General features: G+C 44.0%; 1 protein-coding gene across 2 annotated transcripts in view; it reads left to right on the top strand.

Moving 5' to 3' along the window:
* The window catches only part of GRIN1 (glutamate ionotropic receptor NMDA type subunit 1), an 83913-nt gene that overhangs the window by 28459 nt on the left and 31020 nt on the right, over positions 1–24434 (top strand). For both annotated transcript variants that reach the window (XM_085899305.1, XM_085899314.1), the window contains 6 exons: positions 379–500; positions 6408–6582; positions 6669–6813; positions 10772–10855; positions 13495–13630; positions 20422–20549. In XM_085899305.1, coding sequence (XP_085755431.1) covers positions 379–500; positions 6408–6582; positions 6669–6813; positions 10772–10855; positions 13495–13630; positions 20422–20549 — 790 coding nt within the window. The remainder of the gene's footprint in view (positions 1–378; positions 501–6407; positions 6583–6668; positions 6814–10771; positions 10856–13494; positions 13631–20421; positions 20550–24434) is intronic.

The raw sequence follows: 24434 nt of genomic DNA, 5'->3' as shown, positions 1-24434 counted from the left end.
TATCGTATCTACAAATAGTGCGATATCATCAACAAAACCCTGATCTTGCACCTTCATTTACATCCTCCATTACCTTATGCATTATCTGATCCATAAATATGGTAAAACAATTCCGGTGAGAAAACGCATCCTTGTCTTACTCCTGTCCTTGTTTCAAAGCACTCCCCAAGCTTTCCGTCATGCATAATTCTGCAACATAGCCCATTGCATAACTCTCATTCTGTACTCTATTTTCAGTTACCTTTAATTACTATATTTACCTTGTATAATTTTCAAAATTTAATAATACACATCTGTTCCTCTGTAGCTGAATTTATTGCACAATTCCTCATCAGGGTTATATTTTTATATTGAGAGAAATGTGTACTGTGTTCTAAGGGAGCAGGATGCGGCAGTAATATACAGAGATGCCACACGTCTCAACATGACAGGTGCTGGTTACGTGTGGCTCGTGGGTGAACGAGAAATATCTGGAACAGCTTTAGAATATGCACCTGAAGGTTTGCACTCACTCTTGTCCTTCCATGCCATTTTATTCCTTGGTACTTTAATTCTACGTCGCTTATAATATAGCTGACGAGTCAAGTTGATCTTCAAATTTTCAGGGAAGTTCAGTCTGTGGCTTTTTTTTATTATTATTAATTTGCTACTCTGCCTCTCCTTCTTAAGCTAAAGGTTTGTTGGTTCATTCATTCATTCATTTATTTATGGACTAGAAAATACCACCCGTCGCTTCGCTGACGGGAATAATAAAGACTGCAATTTATGGACTTCGTTGATGCTGACGGGGGGGAGGGGGGAGAAAAAGAGGGGGGAAGAGTGAAGAGGTGGAGGGGAAAAGAGAGAGGAGGGAAGGGAAGCAAGGAGGGGGGTGTGAGTGATGGGTGGGGGAAGGGAAGACGGTATGAGGTGAGAGGAAGGGGAAGCAGATGTGTGGTAGGGTGTTAATTACAATTCATACCGTTTCATCAAAATGATTCTGCATACAATAACAGTGAAGAAGGAAACATAATAATGTCTGAAATCCATTTTCTACCGGTCATACTATAAAGACAGCCCAGAGAAAAACACCGCTCAGAGACGTCCGGAAACAAAACCCGTCAAACGCATCCGGAGCCAAACAACGCCCTGACGCGTCCAGAGACGAACAGCGCCCCGACGCATCCGGAGCCAAACACCGCCCCGACACGTCCAGAGACGAACACCGCCCCGACGCATCCGGAGACGAACACCGCCCCGACGCGTCCAGAGATAAACACCGCCCCGACGCGTCCGGAGACGAACACCTCCCTGACGTGCCTGGAGACGAACACCGCCCTGACGCGTCCAAGACGAACACCGCCCTGACGCATCCGGCGATGAACACCACCCTGACGCGTCCGGGACGAACACTGCTCTGACGCGTCCGGAGACGAATACTGCCCTGACGCTTCCGAAGACTAATACCGCCCCGACGCGTCCGGAGAAGAACACCGCCCTGACACTTCCGGAGAAGAACACAGCCCTGACGCTTCCGGAGAAGAACACAGCCCTGGCGCTTCCGGAGACGAACACCGCCCTGACGCGTCCGGAGACGAACACCGCCCTGACGCGTCCGGAGACGAACACCGCCCTGACGCGTCCGGAGACGAACACCGCCCTGACGCGTCCGGAGACGAACACCGCCCTGACGCGTCCGGAGACGAACACCGCCCTGACGCGTCCGGAGACGAACACCGCCCTGACGCGTCCGGAGACGAACACCGCCCTGACGCGTCCGGAGACGAACACCGCCCTGACGCGTCCGGAGACGAACACCGCCCTGACGCGTCCGGAGACGAACACCGCCCTGACGCGTCCGGAGACGAACACCGCCCTGACGCGTCCGGAGACGAACACCGCCCTGACGCGTCCGGAGACGAACACCGCCCTGACGCGTCCGGAGACGAACACCGCCCTGACGCGTCCGGAGACGAACACCGCCCTGACGCGTCCGGAGACGAACACCGCCCTGACGCGTCCGGAGACGAACACCGCCCTGACGCGTCCGGAGACGAACACCGCCCTGACGCGTCCGGAGACGAACACCGCCCTGACGCGTCCGGAGACGAACACCGCCCTGACGCGTCCGGAGACGAACACCGCCCTGACGCGTCCGGAGACGAACACCGCCCTGACGCGTCCGGAGACGAACACCGCCCTGACGCGTCCGGAGACGAACACCGCCCTGACGCGTCCGGAGACGAACACCGCCCTGACGCGTCCGGAGACGAACACCGCCCTGACGCGTCCGGAGACGAACACCGCCCTGACGCGTCCGGAGACGAACACCGCCCTGACGCGTCCGGAGACGAACACCGCCCTGACGCGTCCGGAGATGGGATGTCCGGGGAGAGTGAGAGAAGTAGGTGTGGGAGGAAGGTGCTGCACTGTATGGGGAGGGGGTAGAGCAGGGATGGGACAAAGAGAGAGAAAGATAGAGAGGTGGGGGAGGGGATTTAGCAGAGAGAATATGTTATGCTTTATGAACAACACACACACACACACACACACACACACACACACACACACACACACACACACACACACACACACACACACACACACACACACACACACACACACACACACACACACACACACACACACACACACACACACATTAGTGCTTAGTCGATATCGACATTTGTTTGAGAATCGGCAGGTTGGAATCGGTGTGATTAACGACTGCAGTATATACTGTATAAAACCCAAAAACCTTGAGTACCTTTCACCCAAAAAACAATGTTGCATGTATATAGATGTTTCAGGGAGATGTTCACAAAGATTAATCTTTATAAACAGCTGCATATGACGAGTAGAAAAAAAAATTGCCTTGGTAATTTAGAAAACACGTTAATCCGGCAAAAGGCTCGGAAATTGGGTGTTACTTCACAACAACTCGCGAAGGATGACGGAGCACGAACCACTTGATCAAGATAACGGAGAACAAACAACTCGCTCAGGATGACAGCACGAACCACTTGAGCACGAAGCAAGGATGACGGAGCAATTTTTTTTTTTATGAGTACATGGGATGGGCACATGTGGTGAAACTGTAAACGCCAATTTGCGACGCTGGTTATCCCCGCTCTCCGAGGAATCCTCACTCTTCTTGCCCTGTTGATTAGCCATCACTGCAAAGATTGGTATTTCTGTCAGCGAAGCGACTGGTCTTATTTTCTAGTGGAGCTCAATGAAGCTGGTTCATTTTGGCACATTCTTAAATTTTTTGTTCACTCAATATAATTCTCAAAACAGTAGAAAAAGATAAGTTTAATGCTTTGTAAATTTCACATGTTCGTGTGTATATATGGAGGAGGGACCATGACCTTGCTTAAAGCAAATAGGTATCCAGGCTTAGTTATAAGACTTGTTCTTTCTTTAAATTATCAGATTTCTACACTCATTAAGTCCGGACAATATCCGATTCTCAAAACCAAAATAGTATTTCAATGCTATACTTTAATTAGTCCATGAGAGTAGATCGTGGAAAATTGCATCATATAATGGATGAAATCGCTCCAAGCTCCTAATTTGAAAACTATAGCGTTGACAAAATCGATGTACCCAGCGATTCGTAGCTATGATGAACAGGCATTCAATAATATGAGCCGGGAAAGTGAAAAAAACTTTATCGTTCAGAAATCGTTGCGGCCTGTTCCAAGTCAAGGCATGGTTGAGCAGGCCAGAAAACATGGCGGCTTCAGACCTCAGTGAGGTTATCCAGGAGACGCCTTGAGACCCCAAAGGGCGAGGTGGCCGAGGATGCGCTTGATAAAAGATAGAATTAAATAAGGCTGTTAATTATCTTCAAAAGGGGGTGTTTTAATTAACCCAAACACCCAATTTTCATTCGTGCACTAACTTAGAGTTCCCTTAGTATGCATGCAAAGTTTCAGGCTGTGAGGTTTTTGGGTTTTGGAGTTATTAAGGAGACAGACAGACAGACAGACAGACACACACACACTGCCATTTATTAGTATAGATTTGTCTATTTGAACCTGGGTGGGGGGGGGGGGAGGTGGGGAGGGATGGGTGGAGGGTGAGGAGGGACAGCAGCAGCATTTGGCCAAAGCAGGCCATCCATTGTCCTTGTCTAGTTTTTGGTGAACCAGGGAAAGCACATGGTCATTTTCACCTGACCAAGATCCTCTATTTCATAGTAAGACCTCACATTCTTCCTGACAAAATGCCACTGTTCTGAAAAAAAGCCTGATGGGGGGTAAAAAGGCGTTGTAGCCAAAGGAAGACTGGTATAAATAACTCTCTGGATGCCATCGCTGTGTGAGTTTGCGTCAATGTAGAAAGCATCGGATGTATTCAAATAAGCACGTAACTAGTACTCTCGACATGTTTCGAAAGTGCAGGGTATAAAAGAGCGCATGAGGGTCATCTGGCAAGGATTATAACCCCCTCCCCACCGTGATTCATACATCCCCATTATCTTCCCTCCTCGTGACTCCTTTTTCCTCCCAAACTTCTTTCCCTTCTCCCCAATCTTCTCACACACCCTTAACCCCCATAATTTATCTCATCATATTCCCCTTCTCTTCATTTTCTCTATTTCATCACTTGAGAAACCCCCCTGTTGCACGTGTAACAAACAGGTGGTCCCTAAATTGTAAAACTGCATTTTTTTTTTCAGTCGGAACAGTTTACCTTTTGTATCTGATCTGCATCCGGACATGAACCAAAATCTACTCGGCTTGTTCTTGTCACTGACCCAACTCATCCACTAAGTTTATTTTTTTTTTGTCATAATCCAACCAGAACTTTTTGAAATACCACGTCGTATCTCGTTTTTGGTCTTATTTTTCAATGGTGAATAATCATTTTTTTTAATTTAAAAATTTCAACATGCATATCTAGATCTTCACCAAAATCGAATCAATTCATCCTTGTCACACACCCCAACTTGCCCACCAAGTTTCGTCCAAATCTGTCCATAACTTTGAGATATCATGCTCACAGACAGACAAACAGAGATGAAAACATAACCCCCGTCCACCTTCAGTGGTGGAGATAATAATGAGATTTTAGTGTAACAGGTGGGTATGAAGGTGCAGAGTAGTGGAAGGAGTGAAAGGCAGAGTCTGAAAGTGCTTCTGGGTTTCTATGGCGAGACGTGGCGAATGTTCATTGCTTGTGTAATTGTGCAGCTCATTATGTAACTACTTTCAACCCAGGGAGCTACTTAATGGTGTATAGTGCTAAATAAAATTTTGGGGAGATAATTTAATTTTGAAAGTGGAAGAATGTCCATAACAATGGATTGTTGGTGCCCTTTATTCCGCAATCGTGAGTGCGCCAATAAAACACTCTGAGACGAATCGTCCTCGAGATCAATTTGGATTACAACAAGGTGCTGATACTCTAGGTCTCCCACTTTTTGGGTGGTTGTCACACACGCACGCACGCGCGCGCACACACACACACACACACACACACACACACACACTATTTAACAAGAAACAAGGCAAGAAGAACCTCAACAAATATCTTGGACAACCCAAGTTACCGAGATCGTTGCCATGGCAACATAATTCAGCCAATCACAGCCGCGATCTAATCACGTTGAGATATTGTCATGAGGAATAGATATCTACGATATGAAAGATAAATATTCAACGGTTTTTGAAATATCACCACAAGCACAAAATTACATAGACGGATGATCGGTGGGTTGATCAGTCGTTTGGTCGGAGCTCATTTCAATGTCCCCCATCTCCGACCTTGTCGGAGGATGTGGGACAAAAAAAAAAATCAAGATATATGGTGTATAACATTGTCACGTGGGTGGCAGCCTCTGGATAAGTCGTATGCTGAAGCAGTTACCATCACACACTGAAGCTGAGACATCAAAGATGGCCAAACAAAACTTTTCTTTCCAGGCCACGTCGAGTGGTTGCCACAGGTCTGTAAATCAGCAAGGCTATTCCCCTACTGTTTATCAAATAAAATCAGGGCATTGGGTCGATTTAAAGTCGAACTTTTAATTACAGTGTCATCACTTATCTGAAAAAAAAAAAACCCAATTCAACTGATTCAGAGTGCTTTTTTTTTTTTGTTAAACCACCTGTTTTCAAACTACCTGTTTGACTGTTCAATGACATCACCTGACTTTTCATTGAGATCTTGAAATCGTTGATTTGCATCGTTTCTGAGCACCAAAAATATTGCGCAAGAAAATAAGGGGTGCACCAGCACCACTGTGGTACATAACTGGGGACCAACATTTTGACAGTGTGCAAGTCTTGGGATGATGTATCCAATGCTGATTTGATCAAAAGGTTGATGGTTGTCTTTTACATCTGAACATGAGAGTCATTGGTCATTGAACCAGGAGTATTCGTAAATCTCAGATTTGTACGTTTCATCCCATGCAGGTATCATTGGGCTGCAGCTTGTACATGGAAAAGATGAGAAAGCCCACATCAAAGATGCCGTGTCCCTACTCACCATGTCTCTGAAAGAGATGTACGATAAGGAGAATGTGACGGAGCCTCCGCGTGGTTGTGCTGGCAACACAGCGGTCTGGAAGGGTGGTCTCACCCTCAACAGGTAACTGTGCGTGTCAGCTCACAGTGCTTGCAGTACTCTGCGGCGAGCGTGGGTGGGACGAATTGTTTTTGGCTGTGCCAATGCAGGTATTTGCTATCAACGAGTCTGAGCAAAGGGCAGACTGGGCGTGTGGAATTTGACGAGGAAGGTGACCGGAAGTACCCTGAATACAGCATTGTCAACTTGCAGAAGAGAAACCTCGTGCGTGTTGGCAAGTGGTCTGAGCCCAAGGTTTGGCACAGCACCGTACACTCACAATAACCTCGTGTAATCGGTGGGAATTTACGTTCTTTAGAAAGTCTTTTGGATTCACTTCATGTCTCTTATATTGGGAGGATGAGAACTTGAAAAGGGGAAAGAGATTGGGAAGAATGGGTTGGTGGGGAAAGAGGAAGTGGTGGCCATTTCTGCACACATAATATGAGTAGTTAGGCCCTTAAAATCTCCTAAATCAAAGTTCACTCGTTGTCTGACGTCAAAAATAAACTGCAGAACCAAAATGTCAACTGCGTCCCAGTCTCTCTCAATAACATTCCTGACAGCTTGGGCTGCATCCTTAATAAAGTGCAGAAGCTTCAAAAGTTATAATTGCCTGGGAAGCCGATCTGAATGGACAGCCACAGCATCTTCTCCCTTTATGAGTTTGTTGTTCAGTAAAACTTGGGGCTTTGAGCCGAATGGTCACGACAGTCAGAATGTAGCTCACTTGATGAGTTTGATGGAATTGCTGATCAAATGCGAACAACTATTATTTGTTTGCCTTTGATTAGTCCTGAACTGATCAAAAGCAAACAAATAATAGTTTCTTTGCATAATTTGCTAGCAAGTACAGAGTTTGGACCTGGAACGATTGCCGCACTGGCTAATGCCATGTTTCTTTCTTTCGAGTGCAGCATTATGGCTGCTGGTTGCGTCATTGGTTTGGGACGCGGCTATGCCGCTGATGCAGTGCCCCTATTACCATTACACTGGTACTCATTTTGCCGACTTCGGAAGGATGACAGGCTGAGTCAACCCCACCTGGTATTAATTAAGTGGCCAAAGGGGCTCAAACTCAGGACCCTAGGATCCCGTCAGCCACCCTAACCACTAAGCTAACACCAGGCATAATGCCATGTTGATCCTTATCAACAGGATGCGCCTGCCGCACACCATCCTGTCTGTGGTCCACAAACAAATCTGGAGTGCGAGCTGAGAAAATTACAATGAAATGCATAAACCCTCCGGTTAAGCTCAGACTGCGCAAAGCAGATCCTGCAGGAATTCAATCTATGAGAGGCAATTATGTATAACATGCCTTTCTTTCAAACTATGCTTAATGCTGTCTCAGCTTTAAAAGCAGTCTTCATAAATATTTGGAACAATCGATTGATGGTTCGCCAAATAGGCAAAGTCCGCAACAAGTATGTGTTCACTCTCAGGAGAGCAAGAAAACAACATCTCTCCAATCTCAAGAATGAACTTTGAAATCCTCTTCTAAAACCTGGTGGTACCTTGTCAAGTTGGACTCCAGTCATCTAGTGTATGCTCCCCTTCCATCCCTTCCCTCACTTCAAATGGCATCACAGCCGACTCAGCTCGTGAGAAGGCCGAATGCCTCAATTCTGTGTTTGATTCAAATTATTATATCCCTAACCCCTCTCTCTGTGTCTACCCTTCCTCGTCATACCAAACTGCTCCTGAATTCTGTGTCCTTTGCACCTGAGAAGGAGAAAAAGTTTCTGGCAAATCTCGACTCTGACTCTGCAACTGGACCAAACGGCATCAGTTCACGTGTCCTGCTGCTCTTGCACTTCCTCTCTCTGCCCTTTTCACCCTGTCATTTACCATAGGTCATCCTCCATCTGGTTGGAAATCAGACAACATCATGGCATTACATAAAAAGGTACAAAAACAGATCCATTCAGCTCCAGACCAATTAGCTTAGCTCCAATCATCAGCAAGGTCATGGAATCCATCATCATAGTTGACACATAAAATAATTCCTTTTCTGCAACAGCCTCATCTCATATCATCAATTCGGATTCAGACCAGGTCACTCTACCTTGAACATGCTGCTTCTCCTCTCCCAACAGTCGATGGAGGCCTTCAATATCAGACATGGGATCAGGGACGTCTCTCTGGACATATCTCGAGCTTTCGATGCAGTCTGGCATCCCACCTTGCTCTTCAAACTGTCTGCCAGTGGAATCCAAGGCTAACTCCACTCTTGGATTACTGACTTCCTCCACTCTCGTAGCCAATATGTGCCTCTCGACGGAAGCCTTTCTTCTTCTCTCCCTGTCAAGGCTGGAGTACTCCAATGCAGTGTTCTGGGCCCAGTCCTATTCCTGATCTGATCTGATGATGATCTCTCTGACTCCAGAAAATCCGCTTTATCTATCTGCCATGACATCACTCATCCTTCTGATGGGATGGCAGCAGCCTCTTCCCTCTGTTCATACCTTGATAAAATCACAAGCTAGTCAAACACTTCAAATATGCCTTTCAATCCTGAAAAATCTCACACTCTCACTTTCTCTCTCCGAAATGACCGTCTGGAAAAGCCATCCCATCTACTTTCTTAAAAATCATTCAAACTCCTGGGTCTCACTATCAGCCATGACCTTTCTGGGGCAAACCACATTTCAAAATTGGTCTCCAAAGCTAGTCACCGACTGGTTATCCTGCATCGTACAAAGTCAGGACTTCATTTGCACACCTAAACTCTTACCACCTTCAAGGCTTTCATTCGCAGCTTTATGGACTACTGTACTGAATTACCCCTCTGACCTGGCACCTCTGCCTCACACCTGCTCAGCTTGAGGCTGTGCAAACCAAGGACTTCAAGATTACTGGAATATCCTGTGATGAAGCTGATTCTATGGGCTTATCACTTTCCCATCGCAGACAGGTCGGTGGTCTCTTTGTCTTCTACGCCTCCACTCTGGACTTGCACCCTCGACTCCTTCCATGCTCTGTCTCCCCCAGGTATCTGCAGGGTACACATGGTCCACCTTCAACCCCTTTCTGGTGAAACTACCGAAATACAGAATCACCACTCACCTCCACTCATTTGTTTCTCTTTTTTTTTTTCCCCAACTGTGGAACCAACTTCCGCATTCTTTTCAATCTCATTCTTCCCTCCAGATCTTCAAGAGAGCTGTTCACCACCATCTCAGATCATCCCCCCCATCCAAAACAATTATTTTTTTTCTACCACAAATTAACCTCCCCACCCTTAAACTCACCCCTTTCTAAATTTCCAGCTTTTCCTTCCTGAGAGTTTGCTCCATATTGTCCACCCTGTGCATCTTCCCTCACCTCCCATTTCTCCTCACACCCATCATTTGTCCAAGTCTCCCTCAATTTGATCCTTCAACTCTGCTGTTAGTCCCCCCCCCCCTTCTCTCTCTCTCCCTGCTGTTCCTTTTGTTCTATTGCATCCTGATCCTTTCAATGTTCTAGCTCTTCCACCAGCCTTAATTATATATCCAAAAATCACAATAAAAAAGGAACTGTATGGAACAACTCTTCCTGGAGGGGCACAGTCTCCAAACTTTTGGTGACTTTGCAAAGCATCAGGATGGAGCACGTGCCCCGACCTCCAAATGAGCTCATCACGTCTACCTCTTTATAGACCCCTTCAGTCGCGTTCCACACTGGCTGTTGCTTCATAGTTCATGACCAACATGATATGTCTGCCACAACGAAATTCTGTCTGTGCTTCACAAACAGATCTGGAGAGGTGTGCCTTTAATTGCAATTTTACCAGCTCCCTCTCCAGATCTGTTTGTGGACCATAGAAATAATAGTGTGTGGCATCCAGGTGGCAATAGCCTTCAGGTCTCACGATCTACTTCGTAAAATCAAGCGATGCCCCTTCCCTCTTGGGAGGAGACTTAACACCTGGCATATAATGCCCGCAGTCTCTGCTTGAAATGGTAGACCTGAGCATTACCTACGATGGATGCGTCTATGCTACTTGGTGGTGCCTTAGTTGTAGAATATGGAACTTCACAACGATAATCGGTTTTTCTTTTTGCATTTGCTGAAAGAGCTTGTTTGATTCCACGTGATAACCTGATGGACCCTCCTGTACATAATCAGTTAGAAATGTTAGCTTGAAGCTCTCATCTGTCTTGACCATGTTGACACTTGCCCATTGAAATGGTTAGGGTTTTCTTTATATCCTACCATGAACCACCAGGCTCAGTTGAATAAGGACAAAATCGTGTGGCCTGGGGGTCTTCGAGAAATACCGGTGGGATTCAAAATGTCCACCAATCTGAAGGTAAGTGCTTTTTGCTGAGATTTCCTGATTTTGCCGATTTTATGCCGTGCAGACAAGATTGCGGCCTTTATGTTGTGTGGAGGGTGACGGAGGAATGCAGAAGAGGTAAATGGAGTTAAAAAGAAGGCAGGAGGTGAGCGGCAGGGGTAATGTGTCGAAGATTTTGGAGAAAAGTGAACGGTCATCCACAAATTGTTCTACAGGGCGGCGTACACGTAGCGCACTCATCTATTGAGCCATCGAGTCCGAGTTTGATTTAGTACCCAAAGTGAAATCGTTGGATTGGTGCTTCGCATGGAGCACGTCGCACCACAACGGACGACGTTAAGCTGGGGACTCGTCTGTTAGCATTGGTTTAGCGTGGACATTAAATAACCAAATTTTTTTTTTCCCAACGAACAGTAAGTTATTAATTGCTGGTTCCATGGCCAAGTTCAAAATTCCTGCCCTCCAGTCAAATGCCAAACCTGCAAAGCCACTTTGTGAAAGACATGGGCCAATGTATGCCATACTATCCGAGATGCAGATCCCGTTCTAAATAACATCGCAGTTTCCTTCATGTCAGAACCTCATGAAGGAAGTGGATACAGAGTGAATCAATGGGAGTAGACGAGGAGAGAGAGAGCGAACGGCCAGAGAGAAGGATGATAAATGTTGATGGGAATTTCAGTCTAATATAGTGTGTTGAAGCCTTGATGGTATGGCACAATGCAATGTGTTCAGGAGATACGATGCTTCCTTAGTATTCTGCACTCGGTGTCTCCTTTGTGTGCAATTCCTTAATGCTTGAGTGCATTTCCTTAATTGCCATAATCTGACTGATTTGCCTGAAAGCGGCAGTTAAATGGGAGGACACGGTCCCAAAGCTTTGTGTTTCTGGGAGGCATGACCGAGACATTTTGGTTAATTAGATGCGTATGATGCTCGAGAGGAAACGTATTGTATTCCATCCATTGGGACCATACTCTGTGTAGAGTATCGGTGCTACCTAAGCAGTCTCCTTGGCTGTTGGGCACAATCCTGGACGGGTCGCCACTACGACATAGGATACCAGAAAGCTGGCACTCATTTTGCCAACATCGGAAGGATGACAGGCTGAGTCAACGCCACCTGGTATTAATTCAACAGCCGAATGGGATTTGAACTCAGGATTATGGGATCCCAAGCCCACCACCCTCACCATTAAGCCAACAACAGGTATATATTGTGTTGTTCGAGGTAAATTTAGATGGTGTTGTGGGTTTTGAAGCTGCGGTAGCCATTTGCAGCATTGTTATTCGCCTGCTTCCATTGTGGTCTATGAGCACTCACAGGTTTTAAGGGTTTGGTTCATAAACAATTGGTTAGTGTTTTATTAATTTCGCCACTGGAGGTGATGTTTTCACCCGTGTTTGTCTGTCTATCTGTCTGTGAGAAAGATATCTCAAAAAGTCATGGACGGATTTGGACGAAACTTGGTGAACGGGTTGGGTGTGTGACAAAAACGAATTGATTCGATTTTGGAGAAGATCCGGATCCAGATATGAGAATTTATTTAATTCTTAAGTGCTTCTTCACCATTGGGAGATAGGGCCAAAAATGATATATACCATGATATCTCAAAAAGTTTGGACAAGTTATGACAAAACTAGGTGGATGAGTTGGTTAGGTGACAATAACGAGCCGATTCGATTTTGGTTCAGGTCCGAATCCAGATCTGGCCTATCAGTGGGATGCAAAAAATAAACTTCACCTTGGCGGAGGTATGTTCTCGACCGAATGCCGCTCTAGTTTGATTGTTTAAATATGAGTCAGCTGAAGGTATCAGGCCACCATGCGAGGCTAACCTGAGATAAATCAATTTAATGTGAGTTCCGGATGAGTGGGGCAGTTCTGGCCAAGCAGGGTCGATTGGAGCGAGGTTAAATCTGGGGGTCAGGTGGAACGGGTTTGACGCTCGAAGGGCCATTCTGCAAATTCCCTTTTTATCCAGAAAAAGTTGGTCTCTGTTGACATTGGATGTTGAAGGAATTTATCTGTTGCACCATAAATTGTATTGTAATGATTGATGCAAGTGCTGTAGTGGCACTGAAGGATTTAAATGTCAAAACCGTAAGTTATTATACACGTTGTGTGGTTCTATGTAATCATATATCTCAATTATATATTTTGTGTTTGCAGGCTGGTCCAGAGGTAGCGCACGTTTTAGATGTTTGCTCTGCATTTGATTTCCGACTCGACTATAGATTGTCGGATTGGTGCTTTGCAGGCAGGGCATGTGGCATCGCAAAGTGCGTCGTCCCATCTGTGGGCCTTAAGCCAGTTTCCCCATATGCTAGCAATACTTTGTAGACGTCGAAGATCCCACGGTGTCTTTCGCGAAGAGTAGGCAAGCTATCACTGGCACCCTGAGCAAATTCCTTATCGGCTCCAGTTGAATGTTAGGCCTGGCCAGCTGGTTCATGAAAGACATGTGCCAAAAAGTTTCCCAGGTGAACACCACAAGGTGGGATTCATTGTGGACAATGAAAGAAGGAGTGGAAGTGGAGAGATACAGTCAGTGGATTTTTATTTTGCTGTTTTCCCATTAAAGGATTGCTTGGTAGTCTTTGACACAATTTGCAAAGCTAATTATTTTCTCTCTTATTCTCTATTCACAGATTGTAACCATTCATCAGGAACCTTTTGTCTACGTGAAACCTACACTGCCCGATGGAACCTGTGTAAAGCAGCTGACCACTTTTAATGATATTATGCAGAAAGTCATCTGCATCGGTCCAAATAACACCCAACCAGGTACAATGCAGAGACAGAGACAGAGACAGAGACAGAGACAGATAAACTTGGTGAGGGCAAGTGGTCTTAAGTTCTTGAACAGTTCTGCACTTCTAAGCAATATTTGCAAACTTATGTCACGATGTAAATCTTCACAAGATGTGTTCTGCAGTTATTATGATGTCATATTATGTGAATTTGCAGAAGACTTGTCTTAAAATAAAAATTCTAAATTATATTGAACAACTTGTTTTAAATGGTGTTCCCAATTAATCACTATTCTGGTGGTGCGGAGACCTATTTCAAAAACCCCCATCCTGTATTAGTTTGTCCTTTATCTTCTATTGTGCCCCCTGTTTATTCCTGTTAAAGTACTGTACATCAATGTCTCCATTTCCTTTTCTTTGTTATTACATGGTTTAAAAAAAAAAATCATATTCAGGGCCTATAGAAAGTCTACATTCCCTTTCAAAATTTTCACCTTTTGTTGCCTTATAGCCTGGAATTGAATAACATTAAATCAGACTTTTTCCACCTTTATTTACACATCGTAACCCAAAACTTCCAAGTGTAAAACAAATTCTAAAAATTTCAGAAAATTAATTAAAAATATAAAACTAGAATATCTTGGTTGGATAAGTGTCTACCCCACTTATAATAGTAATTGTAAATTCGCTCAGGTGTAACCAATCACCTTCAAAATCACACTCCCAGTTAATTGGACTCCTCCTGTATTAAATTGGAGTGATTGTGATTATTTCAGAATAAAATCAGCTCTTCCTGGAGGTTTCCTCTGCTGGGTAGTGCATTTCACAGCAAAGACTCAACCATGAGTACCAAGGAGCTTTCAAAAGACCTCCGGGATAAAGTTGTGGAAAGGCACAGATCAGGGGATGGGAATAAAAATATTTCAAAGGCCTTGAATATCCCTTGGAGCACAGTCAAGACAATCATGAAGAACTGGAAGACGTATTGTAGCACCAAGACCCTGCCTAGATCAGGCCGTCCCTCCAAACTGGATGACCAAGCAAGGAGGAGACTGATGAGAGAGGCCACCAAGAGGCCGGTGGCAACTTTGAAAGAGCTGCATGTCTTTATCGCAAAGACTGGTCACTGTGTGCATGTGACAACAATATCCCAAGCACTCCACAAGTCTGGCCTGTATGGTAGGGTAGCAAGAAGGAAGCCATTACTCAAAAAAGCCCACCTTGAGTTGCATTTGAGGTATGCACAAAAACACTCCAGAGATTCTGAAGCCATGAAGCAAAATGTTTCGTGGTCTGACGAAACCAAGTTGGAACTTTTTGGCCTAAATTCAAAACGTTACGTTTGGCGCAAACCCAACACGGCACATCACCCAAAGAACACCATCCCTACCATCATGTTATGGGGATGTTTCTCATCAGCAGGGACTGGGGCACTTGGCAGGATGGAAGGGAAAATGTATGGAGCAAAATACAGAAAAATCCTATAGGAAAACCCACTGCCCTCCGCAAGAAAGCTGAAATTGAGACGGAAGTTCACCTTTCAGCACGCTAACGACCCGAAGCACACAGCCAAAGCTACACCAGAGTGGCTAAGGAACAAAAAGATGAATGTCCTTGAGTGGCCCAGTGAGAGCCCTGTCCTAAATCCAATCGAAAATCTGTGGTATGACTTGAAGATTGCTGTCCATCAACACTCCCCACGTAACTTGACTGAGCTTGAACAGTTTTGTACAGAAGAATGGGCAAACATTGCCCAATCAATGTGCAAAGTTGGTGGAGACCTATCCCAACAGATTCACAGCTGTAATTGCTGTCAAAGATGCTTAAACCAAGTATTAACTCAGGGGGTGGACACTTATCCAACCAAGACATTCTAGTTTTGTGTTTTTGATTAATTTTCTAAAATTTTTGGAATGTTTTCACTTTGGAGTTGTGGGTTACAATGTGTAAATAAAGGTGGAAAAAGTCTGATTTCATGTAATTTAATTTCAGGCTATAAGGCAACAAAAGGTGAAAAATTTGAAAGGGGGTGTCGACTCTCCAGGTACTGTATACTAGCAGAAGCCCATGGTAAAAAATGCCAAGACATAAGAAAAAGTAAAAAAGGAATCCATTTATTCTTGCGCTGGTGGAACCATTTAACCAGGTGATGCACCGAGCACGGCCAGGTCCAGTTTGAGCTGGCTAGTTGAACGACGATTAAATCACCCGAAATCACCAAATTGTTGTCCATCAACAAGCAGAATCAATCCCCAAGACCAGGTATATTTATTTAAAAGTAAATGGCATGGGAGAAGATTACATGAAGCAACTCGAGGGGGAGCACTCGGTAGAGTGCAAAACCTCCGCCGCCAATACTGCTGGGTCACTTAAGTGAACCTGATATCCTATTCATTGTAGGTCAAAATGGATCAGACTCTACTGAACCACGATTGAATAAACTAAACTAGATCGACGCGCATGTAGAAATGCCCAAAAAAAAAATCGGAATTTTTTTGAAAAAAAGGTGCAAATTTTTTTTTTCTCTAACAATTTTTTTTTTTTGGAGGGGGGGTGGAAATCACTTAAAACATGTAGAAATGCAAAAAAAAAATTCAAATTTTTTTCAAATCAAATTTTTTTTTTTAAATGTTGCAAAATTTTGTTTTTTTTCTCTCTAACAAATTTATTTATTTTTGGTTGGAAATCACTTAAAACATGTAGAAATGCAAAAACAAAAATTCAAATATTTTTTTCAAAATGGCCGCCATAGCGGCCATATTGGAGTTTGGACCAAGTCCAAAATCTAATGGCATGATCCATGGACCATACCTAACTCCCCCACCAAGTTTCGTCGAAATCCGTCCCGGAGTTTTTCCGTAATACTGTTCACAAACAAACAAACAGACAAACAAGCAGTCATAGACTGGTACTTACGAAATCGTCAACTTGACCTCTGACCTTGTCTAATAAAAGCTGTCTCTCGAGAAGGTAGCGACGCAAACTAGAAGTTTCTACGATGAATCTGTATCAAACCATCAAAAATCAAATGTTTTGGATGTTTGACGTCACCGTGACCTTGACCTTTGACCGATTTTGACCAATATCTAATCAGTGCTAGCCGCCACCACCCTCCTGAATCACGTGGTGTAATTTGACATTGGTAGCTTCTTCCGTTCTCGAGTTATCTGTACCAAACCATCAAAAATCGGATATTTGACCTCACTGTGACCTTGACCTTTGACCGATTTCGACCAAAATCTAATCAGCACTAGCCATCACCCTTCTGAATCACGTGGTGTAATTTGACATTGGTTGCTTCTTCCGTTCTCGAGTTATCGTGCCTACAAACAAACAAACAAACAAACAAACAAACATACAAACAAACAGAAACGGAAGTCATCAATATACTTACGAAATCTTTAGATTTCATCAGTAACAAACAGACGGTGAAAACAGTAACCTCCGTCCATCTTCGATGGCAGAGGTTAACTAGAGAGTTCACAGAACGTGATACCCTGTGCAGTGTTCAGTTTATATACTTAATTTTGATAAAATGATTTTAAAGATCATTTTCAAAAATGCGGAAGTTTAACGCTATTGAAGCAGTGTTTATGCGTTATACACCACCCTGTAGAACATGTCCAATTACTGCAAAACTGGGGGTTCTTAGAAGTATTATGAAGGTGATTTGTGTTCTGGTGTTCAAGTGTATAATTGAATTTAAATAAAAGAAAGATTGGAAAAGTCATATAAATAACTTAATTTTGGGTTTTACCGCCATTTTACGCAGTGTCAATTACACCACCCTCTCCAACACGTTACTTTAGTTTTTCATACTTGTTGTTTGTGTCCTTTATAACATCCTTAAAAACAGTAAGTTTCCTGTTTGGAATGATTTTCAATTTTGTTTGACTGTCAGAGCAGGCAGACAGAGTAAAAATATTATCTCACTTCTCTCCGTGCATCTGCCATTGGAATGAATTCAGACAAAGTACTGTGAAATGGCAAACTTGTTTTCCAATTAATGTGTTCATTCATGTTCAAAATATAACATTCAATTTAAGTAAGTTGTTCCTCGATCATAAACTGATGACAGACAGACAGATGGATGGACATGACCCAATTGCATAACCCTGCCTTTTGCTTCACATGTGGGGGGTGGGGGGGACAAGAACCAGTATGTAATAAATATATATATATATTGATTCTTATCTTTGGGCCTGTTCAGTCAAACGACAAGAATACAGTACAGGGATTACAAGCAAGAATGCCGATAGGTCGCTTTCAAACCTGGAGGCAAGCCGTGCAGGAGTCCTGGAGCAGAGTTCTGCACGTCAGCAGCTCTCTGGCATAATCCGGTGTAAAAGCTCCTCAATGCTCACTTTCTGCCGATCTCCTCAAAGGCCTCTTTTCTCTGGGGTTTAAATGTTCACAGCTCCAGCACACTCAGCTCTGCAAACTCAGAGACTCTCTGTGCCGATCTCAGGTATTCTCTTCCTTTTTGCATGACAGCTATTCTTCCGAAAAGTTCCCTCTCATCGGGCGTAACTGTCGCTCTCTCGCATGAACATCTCTCCGCGTGAACAGCTATTAACTGTCAATCCACTGAACAGCCGACAAGCCCCGTGCCGTGCCGTTGTGGGCACTTGTGGTGAAGCTAATTGCTCCCTTTTTCAATGCAGATTCACCATATGCCTGGTGTTGGCTTAATGGTTTGGGTGGTGGGCTTGGGATCCAAGGATCCTAAGTTCACATCCCACTCAGCTGTTGAATTAATACCAGGTGGGGTTGACTCTGCCTGTTATCCTTCCGAGGTCGGCAAAACGAGTGCCAGCTTGCTGGGATCCTGTGTTGGAGTGATGACCCGTCCAGGATTGTGCCCAATAGCCAAGGAGACTGCTGAGTCAGCACCAATGCTCTGCACAGAGTATGGTCCCCATGGATGGATTGGTTCACCACACATTCTCCCATGGCTTGAGCTTCAAGGCTCATGGGTGTGTGTTTTGTTAGGAGAACATTTAAACAGAGCAAAATTACATAAAAACAAACAGCCAGAGGTTCGTTGTGGGGATAAAACAGTTGAGCAGGCAAAACAAACATCTCACTACACATAGATATGCATATCTAACCTCACAATTAATTACATTATGCTTATTCTAAACAAATATTAAGGAGATAACTCTCCGAAGCAGTTTTATTAACCCCAATGAATCATTCCTACAACAATATAGATACCCATTTTTTTATATTTTTCTGATGAACAACCAATTTTGAATTGAACATAATAGTCTAGGAGCTAGGTGACTTTTATTCAACATGGAAGGTGCAGATGTTTAAGGGTGCCAGTGGTGTAGAGCAGGGTTGGCAGATCCCAGAAACCCAATTCGTAAGTTGCGCCGGTGGTGGGTGTGGTAGGTGGCGCCACCCAAATCCAAGATGGCTGCCATCGATATAGGCTAAAACCAATATTGTCATACATCAAATAATACTAGGCCGATTCTAATGATCTTGGTATGTATCTTGATAGTTTTGGGTATGCCCAATCTAATAGAGAGGGTGTCATTATCATCCAAGGTCAATATCATAGGTTTTTGGCCAATTTTATGCCTGTTTGATCTTGACCCCTTGATTCATGGTCAAATCTGATGGCATGAATGATTCCCCTCAAGCAGTCGAGACGTTCTCAAGCAGTCTGACTCATTTTAACACGAAAATGAAACATCTTGCTTTGAATGATTTTTATAAAACATACGTTTAAAAACTGTTTTTAGATAAACTTTGTTCTGTTAGTGTTCTGATGATTTAAAATATAACCACGAGAGACATGGACATAGAATACTTCTTCATTTTCACAGCACGAACTGAAAACACTTAAAACAAAACTTCCCCATTTTACAAAACCGAATGAGGGATAAAGGTGATGAATGTAAGAGAAAAATTAATTTATTCCCTAAAGTAGAACATGGACAAATATTCATTGGTTCGCTCTTTGAGTGGAATGAAAATATGAAAGGAAAGAAGTGCTTTAATCAGTAAGTCTCAATTTAACGTTTGCTTGTATGGGAGGGGGAGGAAATCGGTCTCCTATTTTGGGCTTTTGGGGCTTGAGTCAGAGAGTTTTTTTCCATTTTCCCCCATTCATTTGAATGGCTGCCTCAGAAGCCCCATTAATCCTCCACTCGTGTGTGACAAGGACGTACTGAATATATTTTGGTGAAGATCCGAATCCGGATCTGGATAAGAGAATTATTTAATTTTTAAAGTGATTCTTCACCATTGAGAGACAGGGCCAACAATGATATAGTACTGTATAGCATGATATTTCAAAAATGTATTGGGCCAGATGTGTTCTCGTGGATCAGGTGTTATGTTGCGAAGGTATGTGCTCTACCCTTTGCCCTAGTTTATACAGTTTTATGCTATGTAATGAACTTCTGCTTATTTGAGGGCTTTTTTTTTTAATGTTTGAGGCAAGCAAACTCGCTATAATTATAGAATAAAGTAAAATGTGACCATTGTTAACCAGGAAGAATGCCTGAGTATAACGTCACGAGGTTAATTGATGAGCCTGGAAATGTGATTATATATAATAATTTTATGTGGCTTACCAGCCAGGATGAATGCATCTCTACATCCACGTTGAAAGTGTGGTTTGGGTGCAGGTGGTGGGGCTTACGAGTAAAGGTGATCAATTGGAATGGTTCTAAGTGCAGTGTGAATGAGGGTATTAAGCTCTCTAACTCAGCACATCTTGTTCCTGGATGCAGATAATGTCTCGTGCTTCGTGATGGTTATATTTTACAATTTGGCTGTTGAACCCTACGTGTTTTATCTCACTTGCAGGTGAACCGATCGTGCCCCAGTGTTGTTATGGCTTTTGTATCGACCTCTTGATAAAGCTGTCCAAAACTCTGAACTTTACCTACTCCGTACACCTGGTTCGGGATGGAAAATTTGGCACTCAGGAGAGGGTATGGAATAATTATCTTGTATTTAAATAAAAAGATAGTTACAGCCATATGTATGAACAATATTTCACTTTTACGCAGTTGTTAAAGTTGTATGTCTTCTTCAAAACTACGACCAATCACCCTGTAATGAGTATGAGGGGTTCTCAAAGACTTTTACGAACAAGATAATTACACTCATCCAACACTCATCAGAATAGTACAGTACAATGAGGCATATATTAAAATATAAACATTAAATTATATTTCTCGTGATTATATACAAGTTATGTGGAGGGCAACCACCTTATAACTGCATTAGAAGTGGTTGACAACCACACTGAAGGCCAGCCCCAAAGATAAAACCACTTTTACTCACAAATTGAAGGTGAGCGATGAACGTTGGTCCGCGCTTCAGTCCCGGCTGGCACCACGCTGGTTATATATCAGAATTTCCTCACTTTTAATCCTCCAGATACGTCCATCAAACCCAAATGTCGGCACAGCAGCAAAAATGGTGAGATCATGAGGCATACACCATTTCTTAGAAATAAATAATTTATTCCATGTGACAGAATAAAATCCTGATAAACAAACACAACAACAACATAATCTCTATTCCCTTCTTGCTGCCAAATTAATACACTCAAGGTGAGTGCACACAGTAACTGGGCTGCCACAATTAGAGTTCTGAATCGTAATCACAACACCACGAGAAATGAAGAATCTCCAGGCAGTTAGTGGAACTTGGATGTGCTGGCACAACAAGTTGGGCCAGACGGCAGACCAAAGAGTCACAACAAGGCCACAAGGAGTAGTGTCATATTTTCCCGACAACAAGAGCTGTTAGAGTGCAAGAGCTTGCTGAATGCCAGAGAGAAGACGAAGGGTGAGCATGTGCTTTTAGCGCAAGCCCTCCCTTTCCTGCCGACAGATAGTTCTGGACCAATCACCGCATCCTTGTCAGAACCAGCCATGTCTCCAGTCCCCTTCCCACCCCCCCCCCCAAACCACCTCTCTCTCCCCTAACCTCACCAATTTCTTGCCACAGGAGTCTCTCCACCCAGGCTCAGCAGACCAATCACTAACCCAGGAGTTTAGCGAATCATGGACCAGGAACAGTCCAATGCCCACCTCCTTCACACTGATGGAGACAGCGAGGCGGTGCATTTCCCCTCCCCCCTCCCCCATCTCACCCTCTCTCCAGTATGTGGGAGGGATACGTCTGTACAGCCCTCTACACTTGCCTGGCCTTACCCAGTTCACAGAAGAACAGATGGACTAGACATCTTATCCTATCTACCATCTAAATTAGATCATTCTGAGTCCTCGCTGCAATATGCAGGCACCTTATACTAAACACATATACTTATTACAGGGTTCAAATTGTTCAAAGTATATATACATAAGTGGTGTTGAAGGCCTTAAATTAATGACTGCTTACTACCTCACAAATGTTCACAGTATAAACAGTATGAGCAGGGGTACCTGCTGTTGCCCAGTGTTGTCCGAATCCTGTTGAAATTTTGAAGAAATTTTTTGTGGGGGCCTAAAAAGCTTCGCTATATCCATGAAAGAATGGGGTTGGGGATCTTTTAATATTTCTTTTTCACGTCGCTACAAAGGCTAAGGTACGACAGAGTGATAAAATAAAAAAAACAACAGAAAAATCCAACTTTTTCAAAAAATTTTTTTGCCTAAAACACTCCTTGGCATTCACTGATGAACCTCTGAAAGTTTGAAGAACCATTCAGCCATCTCTGAGAAAAATGGTGACACAGATAAACAGACAAAAACGGCTCTCTTAGCGTATAGATACGAGCTGATAACCCAGTTCCACTGGGCTGTTATAAGGGAATTCATTCCCAATAGACTAATAGAGTGTGGAATATTCCAGGAGTTTGGCAGAAATGTCCCTTGACAGGATAATGGCAGAGACCCATGGAAATTCCACGTATTGTAAAATGTGACTTCAAGTCCTCAACCCACCCCCTCTCTCCCACCCCAGCCCAAAGCTCTCAACCCAAAGTCTTCAAATTCTCCTCCCAAATCCAAAGTCCTCAACTTCCCCCTCCAAAAATGAAGACAACAATCCCTCCTTCCCTCAACACTCCAGGCCTTCAAACCCCCTCCCCATCTCAAAGCATGCGGAACCCCCCCCCTTCCCAACACTGTCCCTTCTCTACCCTCTGCCTCCCCCCTCCCACTCCAACTCTCTGTTTACCACGCCCCTTTATCTTCAAGCCCACATCTCGCCCCCTTCCCAACTCCAAATCCCTGTACCCCTCCCACCTCCAAATCCCTGCACCCATCCCAACTCCAAGTACACATCCCTATGACCCTCCCAATTCCACATCCCTCTCCCCTCCCAACTCCGCATCCCTCCCTCCCCCTCCAAACTCCAAGTGCACATCCCTCACCCCTCTCCTTACTCCAAGTCGACATCTCTTCACCCACCTCCCACCTCCATGTCTGCATCCCGCATCTCGGATCCCTCCCCTCTCCCAACTCCACGTCGACATAATATGCAATAACTGTTAAGATTGCGAAGGTTTCTCAGTTAAGTCAAATGATGAAAAGTAAATTATTCGTTGGACGGAATAATTTGTGGTTATATTAATTTTTATGTCTGGTCAGTGTGCAAACCAGCCACACTGAAATTATACACCACCCATGAAACTTCATGCTTCCACTCGCACAAGGCATTGTCAGAGCATTCTTTTGTACACCTCACATGTGCATTGAAAAGAAAGTGGAAGCAATCGTAAGGAATCCAGGTTCCGTTTGTAAGGGAATTCAAATTTGTATATTTTTGCTATGATTTTCCTTTGATCAGCATAATGTACTGTTTGTGAATGTCTTTACAACTGTGGAGGAAGTCTGGGAAGGGTTTGAAACAGCAAAGAGCTTACCTTGGTAGCCTTTCTTGGTTGCTTTATGCAGCTTCTTTGGCTGGAAGAGCATGGGAGGAGTCGATTTATTTATATAATCCGAGCCACCTGTGTTTAATTGACCTGGTGAAAGCTGATTGGTGATTCCCTCCCTTCACAGGTGAGAGATGTGGGTGTGTCTTTCTTTATATATATATATATATATATATATATATATATATATATATATATATATATATATATATATATATATATATATATATATATATACAGTCAAAGCTCGTTACTATGCCACCTCGCTTCTATGCCACTCTCGCTATTATACCACTTTTGCTCGGTCCCGACAAAATTCAATACAAAATAAATTTACTATGCCACCCCCTACTCTCGCTACCATGCCACTACTGTGTGACTGTTAAAAGGCACGAGTCGTGAAAAAGTCTGTATTGCGCAGTGCTCGATTATCACACTCACATCCAAAGGCGAAGCGACGAACTACAGTCCAGCTGCGCACAACATAACTCAATATGTACGCGCATAGTCATACTGTGTCAAAACACGCGATTCTTCTCCCCGATGCCAGCCACAACAAGCCAATCACAACACGCACAACGAGACACAAAAAAGCGCGAGCACACACACAGACACGCAGGCACACGTACAACAGTGACATCATTATTTTTCAAATTCAGCCCATAATGTCAGCTCAGAAACGCAAGCGAACCGACTTTACGCTGAAGGAGAAGAAGGAGATCATCGATGCCGCGAAGAAGGAGCCGAATCAGTCCAAGTTGGCCAGGGAGATTAGCAAGAAATGGGGCGTCGAAGTTAAGAGAACCACCGTGAAGGGCATTCTCAGCAAGAAGGATGCAATCGAGGCTGCAATCAAAGCTGGATTTCCATCGAAGCGCATGAAGTTGAAGCAGGCTCACGACCCGAAGCTTGATGAGGGAGTGCTCATGTGGCTGAAGCAATCAAGAGGACAGAATGTGCCTGTCAGCGGCGATCTGATCAAGGA

The sequence above is a fragment of the Eptatretus burgeri genome, chromosome 1, assembly GCF_056783735.1.
Source record: "Eptatretus burgeri isolate ZD-2024b chromosome 1, Ebu_testis_v1, whole genome shotgun sequence".
NCBI lineage: Eukaryota > Metazoa > Chordata > Myxini > Myxiniformes > Myxinidae > Eptatretus > Eptatretus burgeri.
Note: the sequence above shows the minus strand (reverse complement) of the source record. Positions and strands in the feature narration are given on the sequence as shown.